Here is a 22,665-nt window from a genome sequence, read left to right as displayed (position 1 = left end):
GACATAGGATAAAGTTTTTAAACATTTTTTTTCCCCTTTTATACACAATTTCCTTTTCTACCAAACCTGGAAAACCATAAAATTTGCTTTTATGGTCTTCCAAACTTTTCCCCAAGACTGTGAAGGACCTTTTATGCGTGTTTGAAACTTTCAAACAAATGTTGTCATATGTTGTCATGTTATGGCAACAGCTGAAAGACATGACCAACGAGGTGCCTGTTTTTGGTTAACATTATTCTCTCTGTAGCCAAAATACTCCCACACAACCAATTGTGCTGTTCTTTGTGTGATATATTACTTACTATTGTTTTTTTCTATCTGTTCTTTATTCATTGTAAAGAGTGGAAACACAGGCTAATGTCACTCAAGATGGTTTTGTAAAAAAAAAGTTGTTTTTAAGCCAAAATCCCTAGATGAGAATATATTAGGCATCTTCAACATGCATTGCCAAAGCATATTAGAGTTATTTAACATAAATTCTTTGCAAAATCAATAGAAACATTCGAAATATATGTAGTCGCAGAGTGTGGTGGATTCAGGGATGACTGAAGACATTTAATAGTCTGAACAAAATATAATAAGGAAATGGAAAAACTTCCTCCATGTTTCTCTTCTTGTAAGGTCAAATAAAATCACCAGATGACTTTACAGCGGCTCTCTTTACAACCAGTAATAAAAACCGATTACAGAAATACACTGTGTGAAACACATGAGTAGAAAACTGGATGAGAAAGTAAGTAAAGTAATATCTGTTTAGTTGACATAGGAACTTACAGGGGGGGGATTGTTAGACAAAACCATGACTCAAGCATGTCGGACTGGCTCAATAAAGTCATATCAGAAATGATGCAGCGAGGCAAACACAAAAGGAGCAACTGGAGGCCAACCAGAGGTGATGTAATACTATCCAGGTTATTCATTAACTCCCAGTATACGTCATTTGTGTCCAAAGCCTTGGTTCTGCTGATAAAAGCCCACACTTGTAGAGTCGCACAATGACAGACCTCATTTGTTTGTTTAGACTGCAAATAATGACATCATGAGAGCATTTCACGGCCTCCAGGCTCTGTCATGGAGTCAAATCTGTGTTAACAAGCTGTTTCTCTTTTGAAAGAATGTAGGCCTATCATTTACACTCCGAAAAGAGTAACTATAACAACGCACGGTGCACCTATTCAGCCCACTAACACTGACCTGCTTGCTGCTGTGCATGCATCGATTAGAGTAAAGACATTGCTAAATTATTGCAAGGTTTACAATAATTGCACATTTTTGACAGCAAGTTTATTACAACACGACAGGCTTGCAAGAAAGATCAATTTCATCTAGAGTTTCATTAAAACATGCACCAGTTTTGTTTTTGTTTTTTGCAATATTGAATTAATGACTGTTAAAAGCTCACAGCAGGTGCTAAAACAATATCGGTTACAATATCTCTTTCAAACTCAAAGCCTGTTTTGAGTTATGTAAAAATAGGGAAAGAAAGGAGCGAAAAACTTTCATGAAGCCAAATTTAAGTTAATTTAAAAAAACTCATTAAGCTGCCAGACTGTATCATCATTTACTGTACATGAAACAATTTTATCTTTGCACCCAAAACAGAAAGCAACACAAATTAATAAATAAATGATTAAAGAAATAAAATGTTACTAAATTATAATGATTATTCATGATATTTTGCATATCATTTTACCTTCAGATGAATCTTGTTATTAATAATAATACTTCACAAGTGGAAATGTAGAGCTCAAGAGAATTAATATAAGTAAGCAAGTAAAAAAACTAAATAAACTAATGTATTTAAGTTATAGAAACACATTATAATCTTCAGTACATAACCTAGGACAATAGGTCAGTCTTAACTGTAATTCATTAATAACTTATAAATTGTTTTCTTGGCCATGAGATTGGAAGAAAACTTTAAAACCCCAAATTTGAAATCGAGTAATATTGAAGTGTGTAAATATATATAAACAAAACTATAAAAAATTTCAGAACATATCTTACTTTTCTGTGGATAAAATCCATTTACATTTAAATAAATATTATAGTTTGAAAAGGTGGGAGAAAAAAAGAGGAAAAAACACCCAGTAACTTCCTAATATTTTTTGTTATTTTACTTAAAAATATATAATTATATCAACAATGATAATGTCTTACATCCAGAATTCCTGATGCTAAACATATTTCTTCTGGAGTGTTGCAATTGTGCAGGAAATGTAAACAATACGTATTAGAAAAAGGCTTTAGAAAAGAGGAGTCTGCTTTGATAAGCTACCAGTGGTGAATTCTTGCTACTGCCACAGTGATCATGTAATTTAGAAAAATCAATTCCTGGCTGGTCCTGCTGGAGGAAATCGTCGCCATGATGATGTAAACAATAAATTCAGATATAAACCCCTCTGGTGTCCTTTGATCAATACTCTCCCAGTGAGGTAGCAGTAAATAGCAGGGTCATATAACAAACCAGGACAACCCCCAGACTACAACATGACAACTATTACGACATGAATACTGATACAAACGATTCCCGGCTAAGACTTGACACTAAGTCTGCACACCATGTAATCTGATGAACACAAATGTGGGAAAGAGCTCTAAAGGAACAGATTGCTCTAGATAGAGTCAACAATAGAGGGTTGGGGCGCACAAAGACTCTGTCTGTGTGACAGCGTTAATAACAGTGATGGAGGGTGTGCGGTCAAAGCGCTCTATAATAAACCGACCCATATTAGAGAGAGAGTAAATAATGCGTGAAAGGCTATTTTCTTTACACAGCTAGATTAAATTGTTATTAGAGGCGAGGTGCGCGGTCATCAGTAGGTTTAAATATTGGTGTGTGTCAATGGGAAGCTTGCGTTGTTCTGTTATGACGCGGAGAAAGGTCCGCGTGCCACAATTCACCGCTCCATTGATGACGAGAAACAGCTCGCATAATTCAAAATTAACGAAAAAAAAACAAAACAAAACAAAAGTACGTACCTTATGTTGATCAAAGGGCTAAACTACAGTGTTCATCACGGGACAAGAATCGATAACCTGAACCTGGACGGATTTAATTCCCATAATAAGTGGTGCGCGCACATGACGGATCGGACTGGGGAGGGGGGTTGGGGTGCGCGCGCTTCACGGACTCACTGCAGCAGCAGTGGTGAGCCAAAGCAGCCGCTGCTAATGTCATAAAAGCAACCCACTAATCTTAAAACACACACACGAACACTCACCTCGACCTCCACGCGTTCTCTGTGTGTTATTGAGCTGGCTTCCATGGGTGAGGGGTCAACCGCGGCGTCTTCATGGGTGTTTACCTGGCGGTGTTGTCGTGGGAGTTACAGTAGCCCCACACAGCTGACAGGCAGAGGAGGGTGACAGCGCCAGGAACTAAAAACCCAGGCTGACGGAGCATCAGACGTCTCCTTCAGAGTAGGAGCAGAGTGCGGACGGTGGCAGGTTAAAGACGCTCCGCCGAGCCAGCTACAGGCTAAAGCGGTTAATGTGTATGTGTACGTTAGGGAGGAGGAAGGGGTTCAGGTACAGGAGGTGCACTTTAGCACTTTCATGAACTAAAGCGATGAGGTCATGGTTCATGAGGGAGAGGAGTGGAAAAAACAGAAAAAGCATTAGTTGACGTCACCTCCAGCCAATCAGCGCCGGTGGTTTGGGGTTAGCGTGACGTCAGCTCCTGGCTCATGGATTAAAGGGACAATTCCGTCTTTTTTGCTGAAATCCTACTTAAAAAATTAGAACGCTATGGAATTAGGGGAGTAGTTTCTGACTGGATGAGGAGTTATTTAAAGAGCCGGAAACAATTTGTGAAATTGGGAGATGTGGAATCTGATTGGCAGGAGACTGTCTGTGGAGTACCACAAGGATCAGTATTGGGACCAGTTTTATTTAATCTTTATATAAATGATATCAGTAAAGTGTCCAATGTATTAAAATTTATCTTATTCGCTGATGACACAAATATTCTAGCCTCAGGAGACAATTTAGAGCATCTTCTCTCAACAGTCACTTCAGAGATTAGTAAGTTAAAGATATGGTTTGACCATAACAAATTATCCCTAAATTTGGACAAGACGAAATTCATGGTCTTTGGGAACTGTTATAAAAATACTGAAATCCAAGTTCAAATAGAGGACGTAACTCTAGAAAGGGTTTTTGCTAATAAGTTCCTCGGTTTAATAATAGATGACAAAATCAGTTGGAAACCTCATATTCAACATTTACAGAGTAAACTCAGTAGAAGTATATCCATATTGGCTAGAGCTAGACATGTATTGAATGCTAAATCACTTCATATTCTATATAACTCTCTGATTTTACCATATCTATCATATTGCTGTGAAGTGTGGGGAGTTAATTACAAGAGCTCTTTACATCCGTAACCGTCCTACAGAAACGAGCCATTAGAATCATCCATAATGTTATTATGAGCATACAAACCCGCTCTTCATAATATCCAGAATTCTCAAATTTGACGAGCTTGTAGAATTTAAAATGGCTCAATTTATGTTCAAGGTATCTAAAAGTTGTTACCTGAGCACATACAGAGCACGTTTTCTGAAAGAGAAGGGGGTATAACAGGGGTCACTCAAACTTCAAGATCCGCAACTTTAGAACAACAAGAAAAAGCTTCTGTATTTCAATTAAAGGTGTAAAGTTATGGAATAAGTTACATGAAGATTTAAAACAAAGCAATAGTTTAACTCAATTCAAAAGAAAGTACAAAGAGGTAATTTTCAATAGATACACACATGGGGACAGAAAGCAATAAGGTGTGTATTGAAGATAACAACTTGGTGTAAGGGTTTAGAAAGATAAACCAGCATAAAATGGGAAAATGTATAGGTAAATATTAGTAACTGTTACTTCTGACTGCCACTTTGATTTTGATTTTTTAATGACAGTAGGACTCTAAAGTCTCAAGTGTTTAGGGGTAGGAGTTTATAAGTTCTCACTTCTTCCTACCCCATTTTGAGCATGATATGTTAACTGAAACTAAAAATCTGTATTTTCTCTTCTTTCTTATGCACTTCTTGTTACTGTGCACTATTTTATTTTATTTTTTTTTATATTTGTATCATGTTCGAATAAACTTCATTTCATTTCATTTCATTTCACTTAAAGCAGATCTCATAAAATTTAAAAGAAGAGACATAATTGCAATTACGTTTGCAATATCTTTAAATTCAGCCTCATACTTTTCTAGACCCCACACAGTCATGTTTGTAATCTTCTCGTTTGCATAGTGCCTCCATTCTGCCTATCCAATTACAAACAAAGTGTCAGAATCCAATACATTGCTAAGTTGCAATTAAAATATATGTGTTTGTGGTAATTAAATTAAAACAAAAAACAAAACAAAACAAAAAAAAATAAATGCATGAAGTTTCATTGCTAAATGTAATTTAGTAAACTAAATTTGTGGAAATTACAGTTTAAAGTATTCATTTCAGTTATATATAGATTATTGTATATGTAAATGCATATTTATCTAGTTATTTATTCAACATATTGTAGCTCTTAATACACCATTCTGGAAAAAAAAAATAAAGTCACATATCAAAAACATGAACTAAAAACACAGTTTCTGGTAATAATTGCAGACATTTTAGAAACATTTTGGGAAGAAACCTGAGCAAGTCTTCTTGCAGGAACATAACAGAAATCACAAACTGTGTTACAAAGGCTATCGACACAGAATATAACACATGAATATAGTTCTTTAAGAAGTCACTTGCCTCAGTCTATGGTGGTCCAAAAGCATTGAAAATGTCCATGTTTATATTTTGAAAGATAAATATAGTTTAAAAAAATTTATTGTGTGGCTTAATGAATCTTTGTTTGGTGTTAGATTATTTGGTTGAGGTTGGACCATCTCAATGAACGACTTAACAAATATCAATCCCAGAGAGAATATGTAAGATTCTAAATAAGAATCTGCTGCAGACAAATGCAAGTCAGACTCAATAGGGACACAGAAATAATCTTTTAATTAGGCCAACAAACACTGATCTTGTGGTGGCCATATAACTGGGTAGAAACCCATTTACCCATATCCAAAACGACCAGTGAACCCAGTTCTTTTCATCAAAACAACACTAAAACACACCTTTTCACAGAGTTTCACAAGCATTGAAACCGTAACTTGGGATCTATGTTTTTTATGTTTTCCTTAATGGTGGTTCTTGTTTAAAAGGCTCTCTGATCAAGCCACCTTCTCCTTCTTTTTGGACTACACCCAAATACACAATCACTTAAGCTCTTTCTGGAAAATAATAATTAAAAAAAGCCTTTATTTCATGCAATGTATCAAAACTCTAAGAACTAAACAGCACTATAACTATAACAGCTCTTTGGATTTTTCAATTCTTTATATTCTGTTAAAAAAAAGAAAGGAATTAAATTTAATATAAGCTTCCCTTCAATAAATCAGTTCATAAACTTAAAGTGTGACAAAAAAGAAAAAAAAAAACATGAAAAAGAAATTAAATACTTTGACAGCACTGTGTCTGGACAGGGAAACAAAAATAAATGTTGGTCATCTGTTTCATAACAAGTATCGAAAGATTAAATTAAATTAGATGTAGAATAAATTTCTTAGCCGTTTCTCTGCTCCACTATGACTTTTATCAACAATTTAAAGGGTGTGAGCCAACGGCAAGGTGAGCAATTACTGACATCTAGTGGCCACGTTGTGGAAACACAATGTGAGTCGGACTTCAACAGCATGCTAGTAGGCAGACGTAAAAGACAAAAACACGGCGCAAAATTATCGTGAACCCAGAGGATGTGCACTACGAAAGAGACACTAAGACCAATTCATGAAAATCTACTTTTATTTGGATGCAAAAACTCACAACTTAAAGCAATATTTTAGCAGAGGAGAGGAATACTGATTGCTGGTTATTGTATGTGTGACTGGCTGTTTTTGTTATCTTCATTTGAAACATTAAAAGAGGACAATTGAAGCACTGGTAACAAACACTCAAAAGAAAAGCTGTTGGGTCGAGGACACTGAACATTATCAGAGGATTATGTCAGAGCCCTGGCAATAGATTGTAGCATTTGTTGCCAGTCTCAGTTCAGTGTTATTTTACTAGCAATTTTGGCAGTTTAGTCCTTCTTGTTGAGTTTGTGTTTAGTTATGGGTCAGAGCCCACAAAAGTAATTGTTTTAGGTCCTCTGATAATGTTCACAGCGGTAGAAGTTGTTGGATTTTTGTTACATAGAAAACTATCTGCACTGTTTTAGCTGCCTTGCACATAGCATTTATTTCTCAACTGTGTTGTCAACTGAGAGCGGTCTAGATTCACAGATGGAAACAGGGACTGTGTAAAAACTCAGTCTGAGGTAAAATTCTCCAGGAAAAACAATAAAAACATACACAGAAAGCAAAGCATATTAAAGCAAAGCCTAAAGGCCTAAAGTAATAGTAATACTCAAGACTGAACATAATATATCTATTTACTTTACTGTAAGGTAACTTAGGTAGTTGTCACATTTTGTTCTCTTAAATCTTGCAATATAAACCAATGGTTTTGATCCACAGTATGAGCTACATTCCATTATGTTGTAAACAGAAATATACACAAGGCATCTACTCGAAAGGATTGTATCAAAATGTTCTAAAAATATCTCTGGTTGGTTTCACAAAAGCAAACTGTATCAAAAGCATTGGCTGAGAGCAAGCAATAATAATAATAATAATAATAATAATAATAATAATAATAATAATAATAATAATAATAATAATAATAATAATAATAATAATAATAATAATAGGCTTTTTACCTTTTTTTCACACAACGAAAAGCGGGACAACCAATCACGTCGCTTTGATTGTGGACCCTACTGAGTCCCATACGGCACATGCAATCCATTAAACTCAACACAATCAAAAACACAATACAGAAAAATAAGCTTTACAGCTGAACATCAGAGAGACAACCTTAGTTGGTCTATTGTGCTTCATACAGATTAGGCCTGGCCTGTCTATACAACAATCATGAGCTTTGTTACCTCACAGATGCGTTCAAGCTACTGTTGTAAGCAGAGGCATCACAGAGCAGAAGGACGACAAACTTTATGGAACAATTCTGACGAGAGGGATATGAAAACAAACTGAATGTCACCGCCCTCCAGGTTGTTGCTTTCCTCTGCAAGATCGCCCGTTTCCACGCTGTTGTTCACGTTTCGGGGATTCTGTTTCTGGCTTTTGCCACTTTGCTGTGGCTCTGTGACGCCTCTGATGGAACATTTAGGATGTTGTTTTCTGTAAACACCACGGGCCATGAGAACTGCCACACGCAGCCTGGACTAAAAAAACGTAAATACTTTAGTTTGCACAGAAACCCTAATTAGTCTAACTTTTACATTCCTATGTTCCATAACATTGCACATGCCTTTAACAAATACTTAGCACCATGCAACCTGAAAATGAGGTGACTCAGGCCTTCTGCAATTATTTTTTTTACATTAAAAGAGAGTCAGTGAGAAAAAAGCTAAATGTTGGTTAACATTTACATCAATATAGTGGTACATATTAGGCTGGTATTTGATTATCTCTGTAGGATTCAATTATGCTGGCACTTATACTGTAAAGGGCCCTTATTTTAATCACTAACTTAACTGAATTTTCTTAAAGCAAACTCTAGTGCGAGAGATCTGAGAATGCCTTGCTTCTACTATAACCTTTTGATAGCTGTACAATCATTACATAATGGAGCTATTTCAGACCAAGACTGAAACAAGGCCTTGACAACTCAGACCTCTGAGAATCAGTTTGATGCAAAGTCTCAGCAGCACGAACGAAGCAACACAGGGACGATGGGCTTGGATTAGAACAGGCCTGCTGGACAGATGCTAAAACAGTTTTCGATAAGGATTTTTCCGTCATGCCTCTATTCCACCTCTTTGTTGATTCTGTACAGCAACATTAAGCACAGTCCCATATGAACGAGCCTGGTTTGGATGAAGAGATTAACATGGTTTAGGTTGTTAAAGGGTGAGATTGTGTGACAATGCTAGGTAAGGTGGTGCATACCACCACAGGTGGTACGGTGTACAGTGGTGTGTCTCGGTCTGGGTGCGGCTGTTGTGCTCACGTTATTCTTCGGCGGAGTGAGACAGCTGCTTCTCAGACAGGCTGAGGACATGATGCACAAACTGGTACTGCTCACAGGTCTGGATCATTCCACCTCTGACAAACACACAGAAGGACAATGGAAAAAGAAATTGGTCTTTGCATCGGTAGCAGGCAAATATTACCAAAGATCTTGAATAGTAATGTTATAAAGCTGATGCTGCTATGTGTGTACTTTCATGTTGATATTTGGAATATTTTATATTATTATTATGTTATTAGCGAGTTATCGATTGTTGGGGCATACACTCTGATTTCATTGTTCTGTATTTGAAAAACACCTTATTCTTCTTTGCATAGTGTGTCACGAAATAATACATTCCTCTGGACATTTTTATTTTTCATGTTGCAATCAGGACTCAAGGTATTTTATTGGTATTATAGATGATAGATATAGATAAAAGGTTTTTGCAAATATTTCAATGATGGAATTTCAACTGAAGAACAAGTGAAAGATAACATTCTTTTAAAACTGAAAGACATTGGGTAAATTTACAATAATTCCTATTCTATTCAAGGACATTATTTGTAAACCCCCCACTGAGGTTTTGTCTTGTGTGCTGGAGCTAAATAAAGTAAATAACTGTGAGCTTGACCTTGAAAGCAGAACTATAAACAGACATAAATAGAAGAATAGAGGCAAAAGCTTATCTCACCTGTCCAGACGGAGCTGGCAGGTGGTTCGCAGGATGTCAACCACACCCTCAGTCCTCAGCTGTTTGCACAGGATGGAGGTGGCAATGAAGCAGCCAGTTCGACCAATCCCAGCACTGTGGGATGTAGAGTTAGAGGAAAATAGTCTGAGATTTAGCAACATGCTGACTGAAATTCATTCAGTTTTAATGAAAAGCTTAACCTACGACAAAGGTGGCACCTACTAAACTCAACTTTTTTGTAAAGTGTAAGAGGTTTAATTTAATATTAAATATACATTGTCACTTCATTAAAGGAAGTTTTATTGTTATACCTGCAATGGACAATTATCGGGCCACTGGATGGCGGGGCTTCCTCTCTGGCTGCTTCCACTTGCTGGACCAGCTCCAGCAGGGGTGGAGCCTTATCTGGGGTCTTCTGATCCGGCCAGGAGGTGTACCAGTAATGCCGAAGGGTGCGCTCCTCTTCCCCACACTGGTACATGCAAACAAACATGTTTGCATGAAATGTTGATGAAATCTTGTTCAAACATACACACATTGCATTGCTTGCTTGTTTTGTTCATTGGGCTGGTTCAGTTTTGTTTTTGTACATCTGTTGTGCTCCATGTAAATAGGAATTGTTGTGTTACCATGACAACAGGTATTGCAGAGCATGACGTGCAATAAATAAACAAAACTTTATTTGAGGACAGCGTTGTGCGTTATCAAATCCGTTTTCACAATTTCCTAGAAACACTCTGTCACTGATCAGTGACGCCACAAGTACACAACATATTAGCCCGAGAGCCACAGACAAACAAACAAAATGCTTTTAACTCACAGCACATTTTTGTAGTAATCCCTCAATGCTTATTAATCAGCTGCAGGCTGCATTAGCAGAATCATGTTTTGTTTGTCAAGAAGCAAGGCTACCGTGACCCCAAATCAAATATAAATCACAGAGAACATGGTAATAACAACAAAACATATTGCCAAACCAGAATATCATTCACTGCCAAACAGATCTGTTGTGGGAAAAAGAAAACTAATGCTGTTATAACAACATGGGAAATCTAAACATTATTTCAAGACTTAAGGCAATTTGATTTCCTTTTCATAGGCAAAATAAACAGATAATGTGACTTCTGGGGAGTTTTTGAAATCTCCCCAGAATTGTTCAGATGTTCATTTAATGTGTTTAACATCCTAAAACTACAGTTTAATTATTTATTTATTTTTTTAAATAATTTATTGCATTTATTTCAATGTTAAGGAAAATGACAAAATAAATAAATTAGTCATGAACTTTCCTAATTAAAGACTGTACCATTTCATACGACAAACATTTTAATGCAACCAATATTTTTGTCTCATTTAAATTACTGTGTAGCTTCTTAGTCAAAAGCAGTACGTACAACAAACACAATATTTAACAAAATAACAGGTTTAAGTTAAGTACTTGCTGTTGTTTTTTTATAAAATGCATAAACATTTCTCTTTTGTATGAGTTACCTTTAGAGTAAACACCCTCAGGCTGTAGTCATCCTCTTGGGTTACTGAGACAACAGTGATCTCTATGCCCTCATGGGTCACGGTGTCCTCAGGCCAGTACTCTGCACATTTCTACTCAAGAAAACAAGAGAACGCATACACACAACATTTGTACATGTACCATTAAACTAATACAGCCCAGCAGATACAGTCATCTATCCCTCCTTTGCTACATAGGTATGTAAAAAGCCTTATAATTTGTGAGCGTTTTATCCCAGTTGGAAAAAGTTTCAATAAAAGAAAAACAAGTAAAGAAAATCCAATACACTCTATTTACATTTTTTTTTCAAAAGTGGAAAACACATCCAGTGTTAACAAAACTAAGGCCCACCTCTCTGCTCTTTTGGGGACTGAAGTCTTGAAAAAAGTTGACCTTGTGTCTAGGAAACCATTTTCATGCCGACTTGACTACATGTCTTTGATCTTTAGTCTAATAAAAGATCCTCAAACACCCCAAGAAACTTCTGATACCATAAGGTTTTCTTTGCTAAAGAACGTACCAGCAGCACCACACGTCCTCCAACATATAAAACAAGGGGATGAGCTGGTCTATGACACAACTATGGTTTGCTTCACAACAGAGCCTCACAGAGTTTGGTGGTAAAAAATAAAATGTCTTTGTCTCATTTTATCAAAGCATATGGTTCCTGTCTCAGCAATGTTTATCAGATTTTATGTTTATGCTTCTTAGGGAGTGACAGAAAATGTCCCCAGACATGCTTCCCAGGCAGTTCGTTGGTCTTTGGTTACATATAATTACTGTGAAGAAAGAGCTGAGGCTAAAATAAATCTTTCCATTTACTGGGCTGTCTGTGTTCTAACCCTCACCTAGCGTCATGAAATATGGATGATAACCAAAAAAGTGGCTGGGCTCAGGCTTAGAGAGAGGGTGAGGAGCTCAAAGTTGAGCCACTGCTTTTCCGCATTGAAAAGAGTCATTTGAAGTGGTGCGGGCATCTGATTAGGATGGTCTCTACTCCCTCCATTTGGATTTTTTCCGGCCACATCCCAACTGGGTGGGAATCCTGGTAAAGACCCAGAACTCGCTGGAGGGATTATCCCATCTTGGCTGGGAACATCTTGGGATTCCCCCAGTCTGAGTTTGAGGATTTTGCTGAGGAGGAGGATGTTTGGAGATCCCTCCTGGACCTATTGCTCTCATGACTTGATCTGAGATAGGTTTAAGGTAATGGATGGATGGATCTGAAGTGATAAAAGTGAAGCAGAAATTACAAAAAGGCCTCAGTAACATTTATTTTTTGTGGTAATCGGTGGAGGTGAGAATAATTGTTAAACTGGATATTTTGGCAAATAAAGTAACTTCTGAATGTGAATTGTCCTCCACTGTGTTAATGTATTCAAGATAATCATTGGATTATTTCTTTCTTACATTTTCAAGAGCGATTATGGCACTTTAAGAATTTAAAAAAAGATTTCATTATAAGGCTTTTTACTCATCTTTACTATGGACGTCTATAATTGAGGAGGGTGCAGCAACATAATCATTAGTCCTGTCTCCACCTCGTTCTTCTCCTCCAGATTGGTGATCATCACTATAATCGGGCTTCTCTCCTGCCACACCATCCTCCAGAAGTCTCCCACTGTGTTCACAGTGGGGCCCTGCGTGGCAATGTAAGCTTGTTCCTCATCCCCATAACCCTGCACAGGCACAGGGAAACATGACGAGTTTGGGCAGTTATCAGCAAGAAATAAAGCAGCAGTTTCACAACCACATAGCTGCCTGGTAATACAAACATTTTCACTTACTTTGAGATAATTTGCATTAATGTAGGTTGAAAGAAAATCATCCTCATCCTGTGACTTCAAGATGACTCTGCTGTGTGTATCTGTGGGTGGACAGGGTGACAAAATCAGAAGAGCATTGAATGGTTTCACTGAATTGTGAGTCTCAGTGGTAATATATGAAACTTTCACTGAGCTCTGTCGCTAATTTACCGTTATTTAAGGGGAGCTATACAAAGTTTATATACTTTCATCTGTGATTATCTTGATTTGCAGGCTTACTTACTGGGTAAAATGGTCTTGTAGCGATTTTTTCTCACAAGCCCTGGGTAATTGTACTCCTTGGGGTCCACAAAGTTCATGGGAGTTTCCTGCCAGTAATGAAAGAACAGTTGGCGCTAGAAAAATCTATTCAGGCATCCCCTTCTGCCAAACACTAAGAAAACAATATCCAAAGACATGAAGTCATCGGCTGCCCTTTGCAGCAAACTATTGCTGTCTAATTGTACTCGACCTACGGGGTTTTGCAAGCGCTTGTGTGATATCGAGTGCAAATCTTCATGCGTAACAGACACTGAAATCCTCTGTGGGTTTTTTTATATGCAAAAAACATTTGTAGCCCTCCATCCTTCGCCCACTGACAGGCGCTAGAAAAGCTTACGGGTGTGCATGTGTGGGTGTGTACATTAGTGCCTGCGTCTATGAATGCGTGTCAGTGTCAGCGTATGTCTTTTCCGGTGAGTCTCTGCTAATCTAAGAGTGTAGGTGTCTGAGCTGCTGTTGTTGCATTCACATAAAACTCCGCCTGCAGGCTCTGGTCATCCATGGCCCTTGTGTGCAGCATGGCAGGGGTCAGGACGTGCGTTCCCTGTCGGAGGTACTCCTGGGCCGACTGGTCTCGGGGAGAGAGCTGAGCCCCGTAGCCGTAGGGCTCTGTACATCCTGGCGTGCACATGTCCAACGTCAGAGAAACATTGGAGCCTCTCCTGTGGGATTCAGCCAGGGTTAGTTGGCACGGATGAGGAGTATGTGCACTCATTTACTGCATAAAATTACAAATAAACATCGTTCTGTCTCTCAAATGCTTTTCTCATGAAGCAGCTCTGTGTGTGCAGAATGCCTCACTCTAACCTCTCCTGAAGCCCCACTGGGGTGACGGTGAGTGTGGAGGCATCTCCTTCCATCTTGGTGTCTGTGCCCATGTCAAAGACGGGGGTCTGCGGTACCGGGTCAAGCTCCATCAGATCCTCCTGAGCATCAGTCCACTCTGACAGGGTGAAGGAGGGCTGGCGGCTCACAGACTGCCGCCGATCACCGATCTCTCTGGAAATTGTTCCTGATGACCACAAGCCAGTTCCGTAACACCACTTAGACACCATGTGGATCACCTGAGACAAACAGAAAAAATCAGCTTGCTGATTCAGCTACCCAAAATGCACAAGAGGGGATAGAATATTGAGGTTTAAGTCATTAACCTCTTTATATTTTGCTTCTGAAGAGACAAACTTTATTTTCTGGTAATGCATCATTTGTCAGTAAAAGTTCAATACCATGAACTTTTACTGATTATGTCACATTGCAGGTTTTCAATGTATTTTATTGGTATTTTAAGTTATGGACCAACATAAGTAGTGTGTTTAAAAAGTGGAAAGAAAAATATACATGGTTTTATATAATTATATATAAATCTGACTGTGTGGTGTGTATTTGTACACTCTACACCTTAGACAATAGTTTATAGATGACTTTTAACTTAAATTATAACTGAAGTTTTTGAGCCATATTGCTTCCAGCTTTAAACAGATCTTAAAATATTTGTGTCCTTGTCTCTACAAAACCATGCTTTTATAGAAAAGATGTGAAATAATGTAAGTCTTAATACTATTATAAGGCACTGAGAAATTTAAGCATCAAAAGTTATTCTTACAGATTTGATAGACGATTTATGACATAGAGACAATCAATTTCACACAGAGTTTTGCTGTGTATTCAATCTGTTATAAAAACCTAATTTTATCATTTACTGGATGTATATTTAATTCTCAGCTTGTTCTTTGATCAATTTGTTTCCTTTCAAAGCTTAATATATTATTTATTCATGTTGACACAATACTGCAATATTTAGGAATCTTTCCCCACAAAAAGCACAATAGTCCACAAAAAAATAAAATATTGAGTATTTTACCATGATAACAAAGATTGCCACTCCAATGACCGCAGTGCCGCTTACAATCCAGTTGTGCTGTGTGGTGTTTTGTACCTCTTTCATCAACACTGTAGACTAACCAATGAAGAGGCATGCACAGAAACAATTAGTTAACAAGTTAGTTAGGTTTCACATTCAAAATTAACAGTGGGATAATGGATCAATACTTACGTCCATTCCAAAAATTGCTTGACATGGTAAAAAGAAGCCCAAGTAGAAGTCCATGACCTGAAGGGCTTTGTAGAAGGAAGAGAGTGGTCCATTTCCTTCCAGCACAAAGAACACCCAATACCCCTGGGAAGAGAGAAAGGGCATTCAGATGACATTCTCCATCTCAATCATTGGTGGACCCAAAGCATTCTCAGGTTAGAAGAGGTTTACTTTATAATTCACCCAGTTGAGTTCAAGATCTGTCTCAGGGGCTCCTCATTGCATCCTAATAAGATGCCTAAACTCCGTTCGATGCAGAGGAGCTGAGGCTTCACTCTAAGCTTCACCAAGATCTGGAGCTCAGCCCAATCACTTTATGGAAGAACATATTAACATTTTTCTGGTTGCAAAGCTCATTATTTGGTGCATATTTCATGACTACTGGTAAAGGGTTGACCAATGAAACATTAACGAGCAAGCTTTGCTACTTTGCTCATCTTTTTCTTCACCTTGACAACCAAAGCAATGACTACATCAATGCAGACGAAACCCCAATCTGTATCCATTTCCTGCTTCACCTTGGGACCACTCGAAGACAAAACACCAGGACATCTGAACTCCTTTGCTAGAACCAAATGTTGACGTAACGCACAGTGTACAGTTCACCTTTTTCTGGCTCCCCTCTACAGAATCCACCTTAACATTATGGTTAGGTTTGAGTTCCTCATGGGCATGTTGTTCAAGGCTTGTCCTGGTAGGTCTACTGATGCCACTGGTCTTATTGAAGCAGTCAGACAATGAGCAACCTGAAGACCTTTATTATTGACGCACCATAGGAAACCAAAAACTTTGAATGAAGTAGGGACAATACTGGACAGGAGCAAAAACCTGGTGATGGAGTCATGGCTCTTGGGACTCAATCCCAAAAAACCCACAGGAACGCTTAACCATGTGAGCCCAACACCTGACCAGGAGGGAGGAGTGATTTGGCAGCTGGATGGCAGGCGAGGGTGAGAACTATAGACTAGACCAAACTCTTCTATGATGGTGTTGCAGTATCAGTAAATACATTCCAGTTGATGGCTGTTCCTAGCTGCTGATAGAAATCGCCATTTCAATGCATTTTAGTTGTATCAAAGACTGTATTGTGGTACTTCTCCCCTTTTCTTCACATTAATCAGACATGAGGTACATAAAAAAGATATAGAAAGATGGAATGCAACACCACAGAAGTACAGCATGTAAAATACATGTGACAAAACGAATCAATCTTTCATTAAATACCACTGTTACACATCAGAACAAAGTTGTAATTTATTTAAGAAAAATATATATTATTTGATATACATACTGTGACTTGAGAGCTGATGAACAGTGCAGCCCAGCACTGAAGCTCCACAAACAACGCATACACTTTGTGGATAAACACTTCCTCTCCCTCCTGGCTTTGGCCTCCATCTTTGCAGTCAGACACGCCATCCTTTTTAGCGGCTCCATCGCCTATCTTTTCCACTTTTGTGGGTTCATCCAACCAGACGGGGTCTTCATCGGGCCTCAAGAAGATGGAGTCTTCAGTGTGGGAACGAGTGGAGCTGCTCAGCCGGCGGGTCATGATCCCCCTGTAGGAAGAGATATGATTGTTCTTTTAGCGATAAAAAGAAAGAACTTCTTTAGGACTTCATCTAGATGATTGTGCAGTAGAGACAGTAAAAAAAGAATCTTCAGCTTTCTGTTTGAACATTTTGATGGTTCAGTGTCTTGGAACATTGTCTGAGATGTTTAGAAGAAATACATCCTTGGTGTGTAGAAAATGTTGTTTATTTTTCCTTTCCATCTGACCAACAAGATGTACATATTTTAAAATGTCCCAGCTCTATTGTTTTTACTGTTTATCTACGTGCTTACTGTATTTATGAAGTTGCGAACATTTGGTTTTAAATGAGCTCGTGTATGGCAGAAAATATTGCCCTTTTTCCACAGGCCTATTCATATGTACAGCGAAGCGACTCAGAGTGGGTCTCATCTCCGGATCCTCTGGTCTCCTTTAGATGGGACTGTATTGTGTGAAAATGTGTGTGCGTGTGTGCGTGTGTGTGTATGTGTGTATTGTAGAGAGATGAGTCAGGGGTAGCTTGTTTACAGCCCTGTCCGTCACCTTGGCAACAGAGTGGCACTCATCCCTCTCATCCGACCCGAGCATTATCATGTACTGAAGGCACACACAGTCACACACACCTTTGTAACAGTCAGCAGTGTATTCAGAGGCTCTTTCTGCCCTCCACTTTTATCCTTCAGCCATTAATGAAGATGTTTTGTACATTTGGCGGATTACCACCATGTGATTTGTGTGAATGTGTGAAAGTGGAGGCCTTTGAGAGCAGTGATGTGCTGGGTTTTTTTTTTTAATTCTGAATGTGTTGCTGATGGCTAAATTTGTCATGTGAGAGATCATTTTTTATCAATGACAAACAGCTAACAATGAATGTTCCCTCATATTAAAAGCACAAAACAGCGATGGAGATGACTTACGGGGAGGTGAGTTAACTATGTTTCCACATGAAAACATAGTCTCTAAGTATAGCCTGTCAACAGAACTAAAGTCAATATTTTTTATTTTATTATTCACCTCCAATGCTGGAATCAAAGTACTAATTCATGGGTTTATTGCTGAAATTTAAAAATACTATGCTGTGTTTTTTTTTTTCACAACACATAATATCCACTTTTCAGTTACTACTGTGTTATATGCATGGCAGCCATATTGGATTGTTAGATCGGGATCTGTGAATAGCCTTTCACTTGAAAGTTACTGGGACTGTCATGTTGGTTTTTACAAATTGAAACTTTAAGCTTTCAACTTCTGAGTAAAAATGATCTGAAAAACTGAACCCTATTTTTCAACTAATCGTGGAACACGATTTGTTTTCTTTGTGCGACGTTGAATATGTTGCTGTCATGACACAAGAAAACAGATTGAAAATGTCTGAATCAGTTAGATATCTCAGTATGGCATTGTCTAAAAAAGAGAGAAAAACTTAACTACCACTTCTTAGCATTTTGAGCATCTCCCAATCTGAAAGAGATATAACATCCCTTGCTGTTAGGTGTGTGCAGTTCTAGCTGTTCCTATGCTACCTCTCCTCCAGTCACCACAAGGGGTGCTAATGCACTTACCTACAAGAGATGGCAGGGAACTGGTGAAAGAGGCGGATCACATTATCGGTTCGAATCCTGTATCCTGTGGCAACTGGTTGTTGTCAGCCATTGTGAGGCAGAGTTGGTTCTGAAGGACACAAGACAACAGCCGTGGGTTGCATCGCTGGATTTCAGATTGAATAAACTAGAAAGTACATTAGAATGACGATCACAGCTGAATTCAAAATAAAATAAAATCACTGTGCCCTAATAAGCTGGTCACACTGAGGGTTGCTTCAGATGTGGATCAAGGTAGCCCATTTGTCACCTTCCAGTTGAGGATGATGATGTAAGGTGACACAATAAACTGTCTGTATCTCGCTCCTTCTCCTTCCGCTCCTTGTCTTTTCTTTCCTGAGAGGCAGGGGAATGATTCAAGCCAGACTTTGCCGACACCCTCACAAACACATTCAGATAGCTCCAGTCACATCAGTATGCATGAAGTGAAGCCTTCCCCACGCTACTCCTCTCTCCTTTCCACCATCTCCCCTCCTCTCCTTCTGTGCCACTGGACTCCAATGGCCGGAGTGGATGAGCTCAGCGGAATATGAGACCACACCAGGAGCTGAAGTAGCTTTTCTGTGCGTTAGTTTGAGAAGGAGAGAGTGCAGGTGATGAACAGAAGGGAGCTGCTTTGAGTCCTTTTCTTTCTCTCTTTTGCTCCCTGTGAAGGTGGTTTTGAAGTGATGACGCCAGCTAGCGCTGCTCGTAGCCATGGCAATGTGCATACAGGCAATGTATATGAAGCATGCTCACAAACACACACATCCGAGGATCTTGTCGGATAAGAGAAAGTTCAGCTTCCTTCCGTTTTTAAGCGACAGGTGAACAGCTAGATGAGTGGAAGGAGGGATGAATGGGAGGATATTTTCTGTATGAAGGTTGTCTCAAGCAATGACGCAGTGAGGTTGGCGTTTTGGTAACTGTGGCAACCAATACTCTATGTTATGCGCACATACACGCATGCGAGCGGGCAAATACACCACACACACCCCCCCCCCCCCCCCCCCACACCCACACCCACGCACACACACACACGCACGCACCCGAGCATGCATGCATGTGTTTGAAAAAAAGAAAAACATACATCAGCAGTACAAGAATAGCTATGTTTGTACAAAAATGCTTTAGTTGCTCAGTGAGTTGTTTGGAACATTTATTGTCTGGAAATGTTCTGATAATTACATTTTAGTCAGAAATTACAAACACAAGCAAAAAATACATTTATTTAATTTTTGTTTTGTTTACTGAAACTTAAATTCAATGCATATGGATAAAAAAGCTCTAGCATTGTTCAGCCATTTTTTAAATTGAAAATAATGTATGTTTTTTTCTTTTTTGCAATGAAAAACTATGTGGGCCAACTTGTTTAAAGTAAATTGAGGAAACAGTCCCTCCTACAGTATACAGTGGTCAGAAATGGGTGCCTTTGTGTGAATATTAAAAAACAAACCAGATTTTTACTTTTCTTTGCCACTAGTTTTGTCAAAAGTGCCGTTCCCGTGACAAAATGAAAGATGGACAAAATTTGAATTTAATATTTTGTATTTTAAATGAAAATCAATGTTTTTGGGGGGCTGTTTTTCATTGCATCATTGCACTTATCCAGAAATGTAGTGAGGATTTAGAAAAGAGAAAGCAGGTTTATCTTTGAAAAATCTATTTCTGTATTTCAATCTTAATCGTTTTCTGTTGAAACATTTCAATCCCCTGGAATGACAACAAATGTTTTCTTTGGAATTTCAGAATTAACAGACTGAAATAATTATGTTATGTATTCACAGTGATGTTTCTTTTTCAAATGCGTTTATGAACCCAAAAACATAAATCATTAGATAAGTTCATTAAAGTTTTATTTATATATGACATTTACATCCCCTTCGTTTTTTTACTTATTAATTAAAACTTATTAGGTAAAAGCATACTTAGCACTGATCACAGACCAAATGAAATTAAGCAAAATAAGTCAACCTGGCTGCTGATTCAGCTTAAATTCTGTTTGAAGGTCTTCTTCCGTAGAGTCCTTACAAACATCACCTTCTACCTCCTCAAATGTGTTTCCTTTAAGGAACCTAGAGTCCATCTGAGTCGAAACAGAATTATACAACAACCCTGTGACATCTGTTTGGGAAGTACCGCCGTACCAGGACTGACCGAGAGCTGCCAGATGTGTAAAAGCTCTTTCTGAAAATCAGGAACAAGGGGAGTTAATGCGGTGACAGCTGGCTCGTGCTTTAATGGCTATTTCTGATTCTTTGGAATTATATCTGGAGATGTATCCAAATAAGCTGATCCGTCCTATTTTTCAGTGTTTTATTTGATTTGTCTTCCATTAATAAAATAACCTTTTTGGACAGTGGGAATATTTACGGTTTCCAGGCGAATAAAGAGTGAGTATTGCAGTGCTTGTGTAGCACAGAGAGATGAGGTAGGAGGACGCGCTTACAGAAAGTGATGATGGGATGGTAACATGAGATAAAGTCATGAGACCTGTCTCATCAATACACACAAACACACACCGATACAAGCTTGATATTAAAACACGGGGAAAAAATCACAGTGACCTTAAAATGAAACATCCTGCAAGTCTGCAGCTTTCCCCTGGTCATCCAGAAAATAATCAATCAATCCAGTCTACAATTTCTGGCAGTGACTCAAACAGTCATTGCAAAGACAAATCTCAAAAATATTTACTTAAGGCCACAACTAATAACTAGCTAAACTGTGTGAATAATTAGGTTGTGCTGCATGGCAAAGTGATTTCGCTGGAGATAAATCTGGATTCCTGTTGTGTTACATGACTGCGCTGCATCAAAGCTCCAGTGCCGGAATGGCATCCTCTGGCAGTCATTCTTACTAAGACAAAACACCATTCATATCACGTACATGCTACGGTGAGTTAGAGCGACCACACAGTGCAGAGCTGGATGGATTAGTAATGAATCATCCGGGGAGGTGGACTGTTGCATGTCTCCATTTGGCAACTCCCACATAATCACATGGAAATTTTACAGAAAATCTGCATTTTGCTCATGTTCAGAAGATAAAATATTTATGTCACGGCAACAATGAGGAGCCAACCTGTTGGCAAGTGGTCTGCTTCGTCAGTGTGGGAATGAACGGAGCAGGAAAACTGTGACACATCCCTACCTCTTTTCCAGTCAGGACAGTAAAAAACCATGGGGGCTTTTGGTGAGGAATTGGTATTCACCTCATGTCGCACAGCCACAGAGTGGGGAAAAGACGAGAGAGACAGGGGAGGGGCGGAGGGGGGTTGATATGCTGGAACACTCATAGCCTGGAGTCTGGTTTGGATGAGTCTTCTTACCTGGCTGAGCTCGTCTTCACATCACCATCTGCTGCTCTGCTCCCCTCCGAGTCAAAGACCAGGAGCCAAACACCAACTAGCACAGCAATCCCTTTACTGCTCCTCTGTCTGGGAAAAGAGGGAGCGTGTTTGCATGTGAGAAGGAGACAGACTGACAATGAGAGGCAAGGAGGGATAGAGAGAGAGAGAGAGTCAGAGGGTGTGCATGAGGTTTGGAAAGGTGAAGAACACAAACATAGCTGTTTGTCCGGCTGTGAAGATGAGACGGAGGAGCCGAAGTGTGATGGGCTCTCTTTTGTTTGTATCCTGGAGGAGAGCAAGATCCACAGGCAGCGGCTTCGTCTAGGTATATGCAGCAAGAGGCTGTGTGGTAGCCTTGGCAACAGAGCTAGAATGAGGGAGAGTCAGTGAGTGAGAGAGCGAGAGAGAAAGAGCGATAGAGGGAGCGACTGAACGTGTGTCTATGGGTGTGTGTGTATGTTTATTGGCAATTCCAAGAGGACACAAAACTGGCCCTACACACCTCTAAAGCAAGGCTGACACAACGTAAACCAGTACAGTCTCAGAATAAAACAGAGTTATTAGATTCATCCTCAAAGTGGCTACATCACAGCATTTTGTTTTTACCTGGGGCAGAATATAGACCCTAATTGGTGTCCAACTTTATTAAACTAACATGAATAAACTATGTTAGTTTATTCATAGTTTA

The 22,665-nt window shown here is 38.8% G+C and overlaps 2 protein-coding genes across 5 annotated transcripts in view; both read right to left on the bottom strand.

The window, feature by feature from the left end:
- The window catches only part of dusp8a (dual specificity phosphatase 8a), a 47,772-nt gene extending 44,197 nt beyond the window's left edge, over window positions 1-3,575 (bottom strand). Inside the window, exon 1 of one of the 2 annotated variants that reach the window (XM_044124089.1) lies at window positions 3,225-3,575. The gene's annotated coding sequence lies outside the window, so the exon portion shown is untranslated. Of the gene's footprint in view, window positions 1-2,982; window positions 3,100-3,224 lie in introns of those variants that run through there. The other variant, XM_044124090.1, reaches the window with a different exon arrangement.
- Window positions 3,576-6,096: 2,521 nt separating this feature from the next.
- Window positions 6,097-22,331, bottom strand: LOC122835768 (tyrosine-protein phosphatase non-receptor type 5-like). Of its 3 annotated transcripts, XM_044125089.1 has the most exons (15): window positions 21,957-22,331; window positions 18,608-18,716; window positions 16,785-17,052; window positions 15,455-15,577; window positions 15,263-15,358; window positions 14,209-14,465; window positions 13,871-14,063; window positions 13,364-13,448; window positions 13,102-13,181; window positions 12,856-12,993; window positions 11,296-11,406; window positions 10,116-10,276; window positions 9,805-9,918; window positions 9,111-9,205; window positions 6,097-8,322 (listed from the first exon to the last, which is right to left on the bottom strand). In XM_044125089.1, the coding sequence occupies exons 3-14, from the start codon at window positions 17,043-17,045 to the stop codon at window positions 9,112-9,114; spliced, it is 1,713 nt and encodes a 570-aa protein (XP_043981024.1). In that variant the 5' UTR covers window positions 17,046-17,052; window positions 18,608-18,716; window positions 21,957-22,331; the 3' UTR covers window positions 6,097-8,322; window position 9,111. The 3 variants fall into 3 exon arrangements, with proteins under 3 accessions (XP_043981024.1, XP_043981022.1, XP_043981023.1); XM_044125087.1 differs by having other exon boundaries at window positions 6,100-9,205; XM_044125088.1 differs by lacking the exon at window positions 21,957-22,331 and adding an exon at window positions 18,897-19,517 and having other exon boundaries at window positions 6,100-9,205.
- Between the last annotated feature and the right edge of the window lie 334 nt (window positions 22,332-22,665).

This window comes from Gambusia affinis, linkage group LG08 (genome assembly GCF_019740435.1).
Source record: "Gambusia affinis linkage group LG08, SWU_Gaff_1.0, whole genome shotgun sequence".
Classification (NCBI taxonomy): Eukaryota; Metazoa; Chordata; class Actinopteri; order Cyprinodontiformes; family Poeciliidae; genus Gambusia; species Gambusia affinis.
Note: the sequence above shows the minus strand (reverse complement) of the source record. Positions and strands in the feature narration are given on the sequence as shown.

What these genes read in the sequence shown, in the direction of transcription:
- LOC122835768 (XM_044125089.1), bottom strand. Translation starts at nt 17,045, where the DNA reads ATGACCCGCCGGCTGAGCAGCTCCACTCGTTCCCACACTGAAGACTCC. An exon ending in TTAATGCAAATTATCTCAAA is followed by an intron (nt 12,994 to 13,101) that starts GTAAGTGAAAAT and finishes GTGCCTGTGCAG; the next exon opens with GGTTATGGGGATGAGGAACA. An exon ending in TGCCAGCTCCGTCTGGACAG is followed by an intron (nt 9,206 to 9,804) that starts GTGAGATAAGCT and finishes TGTGTTTGTCAG; the next exon opens with AGGTGGAATGATCCAGACCT.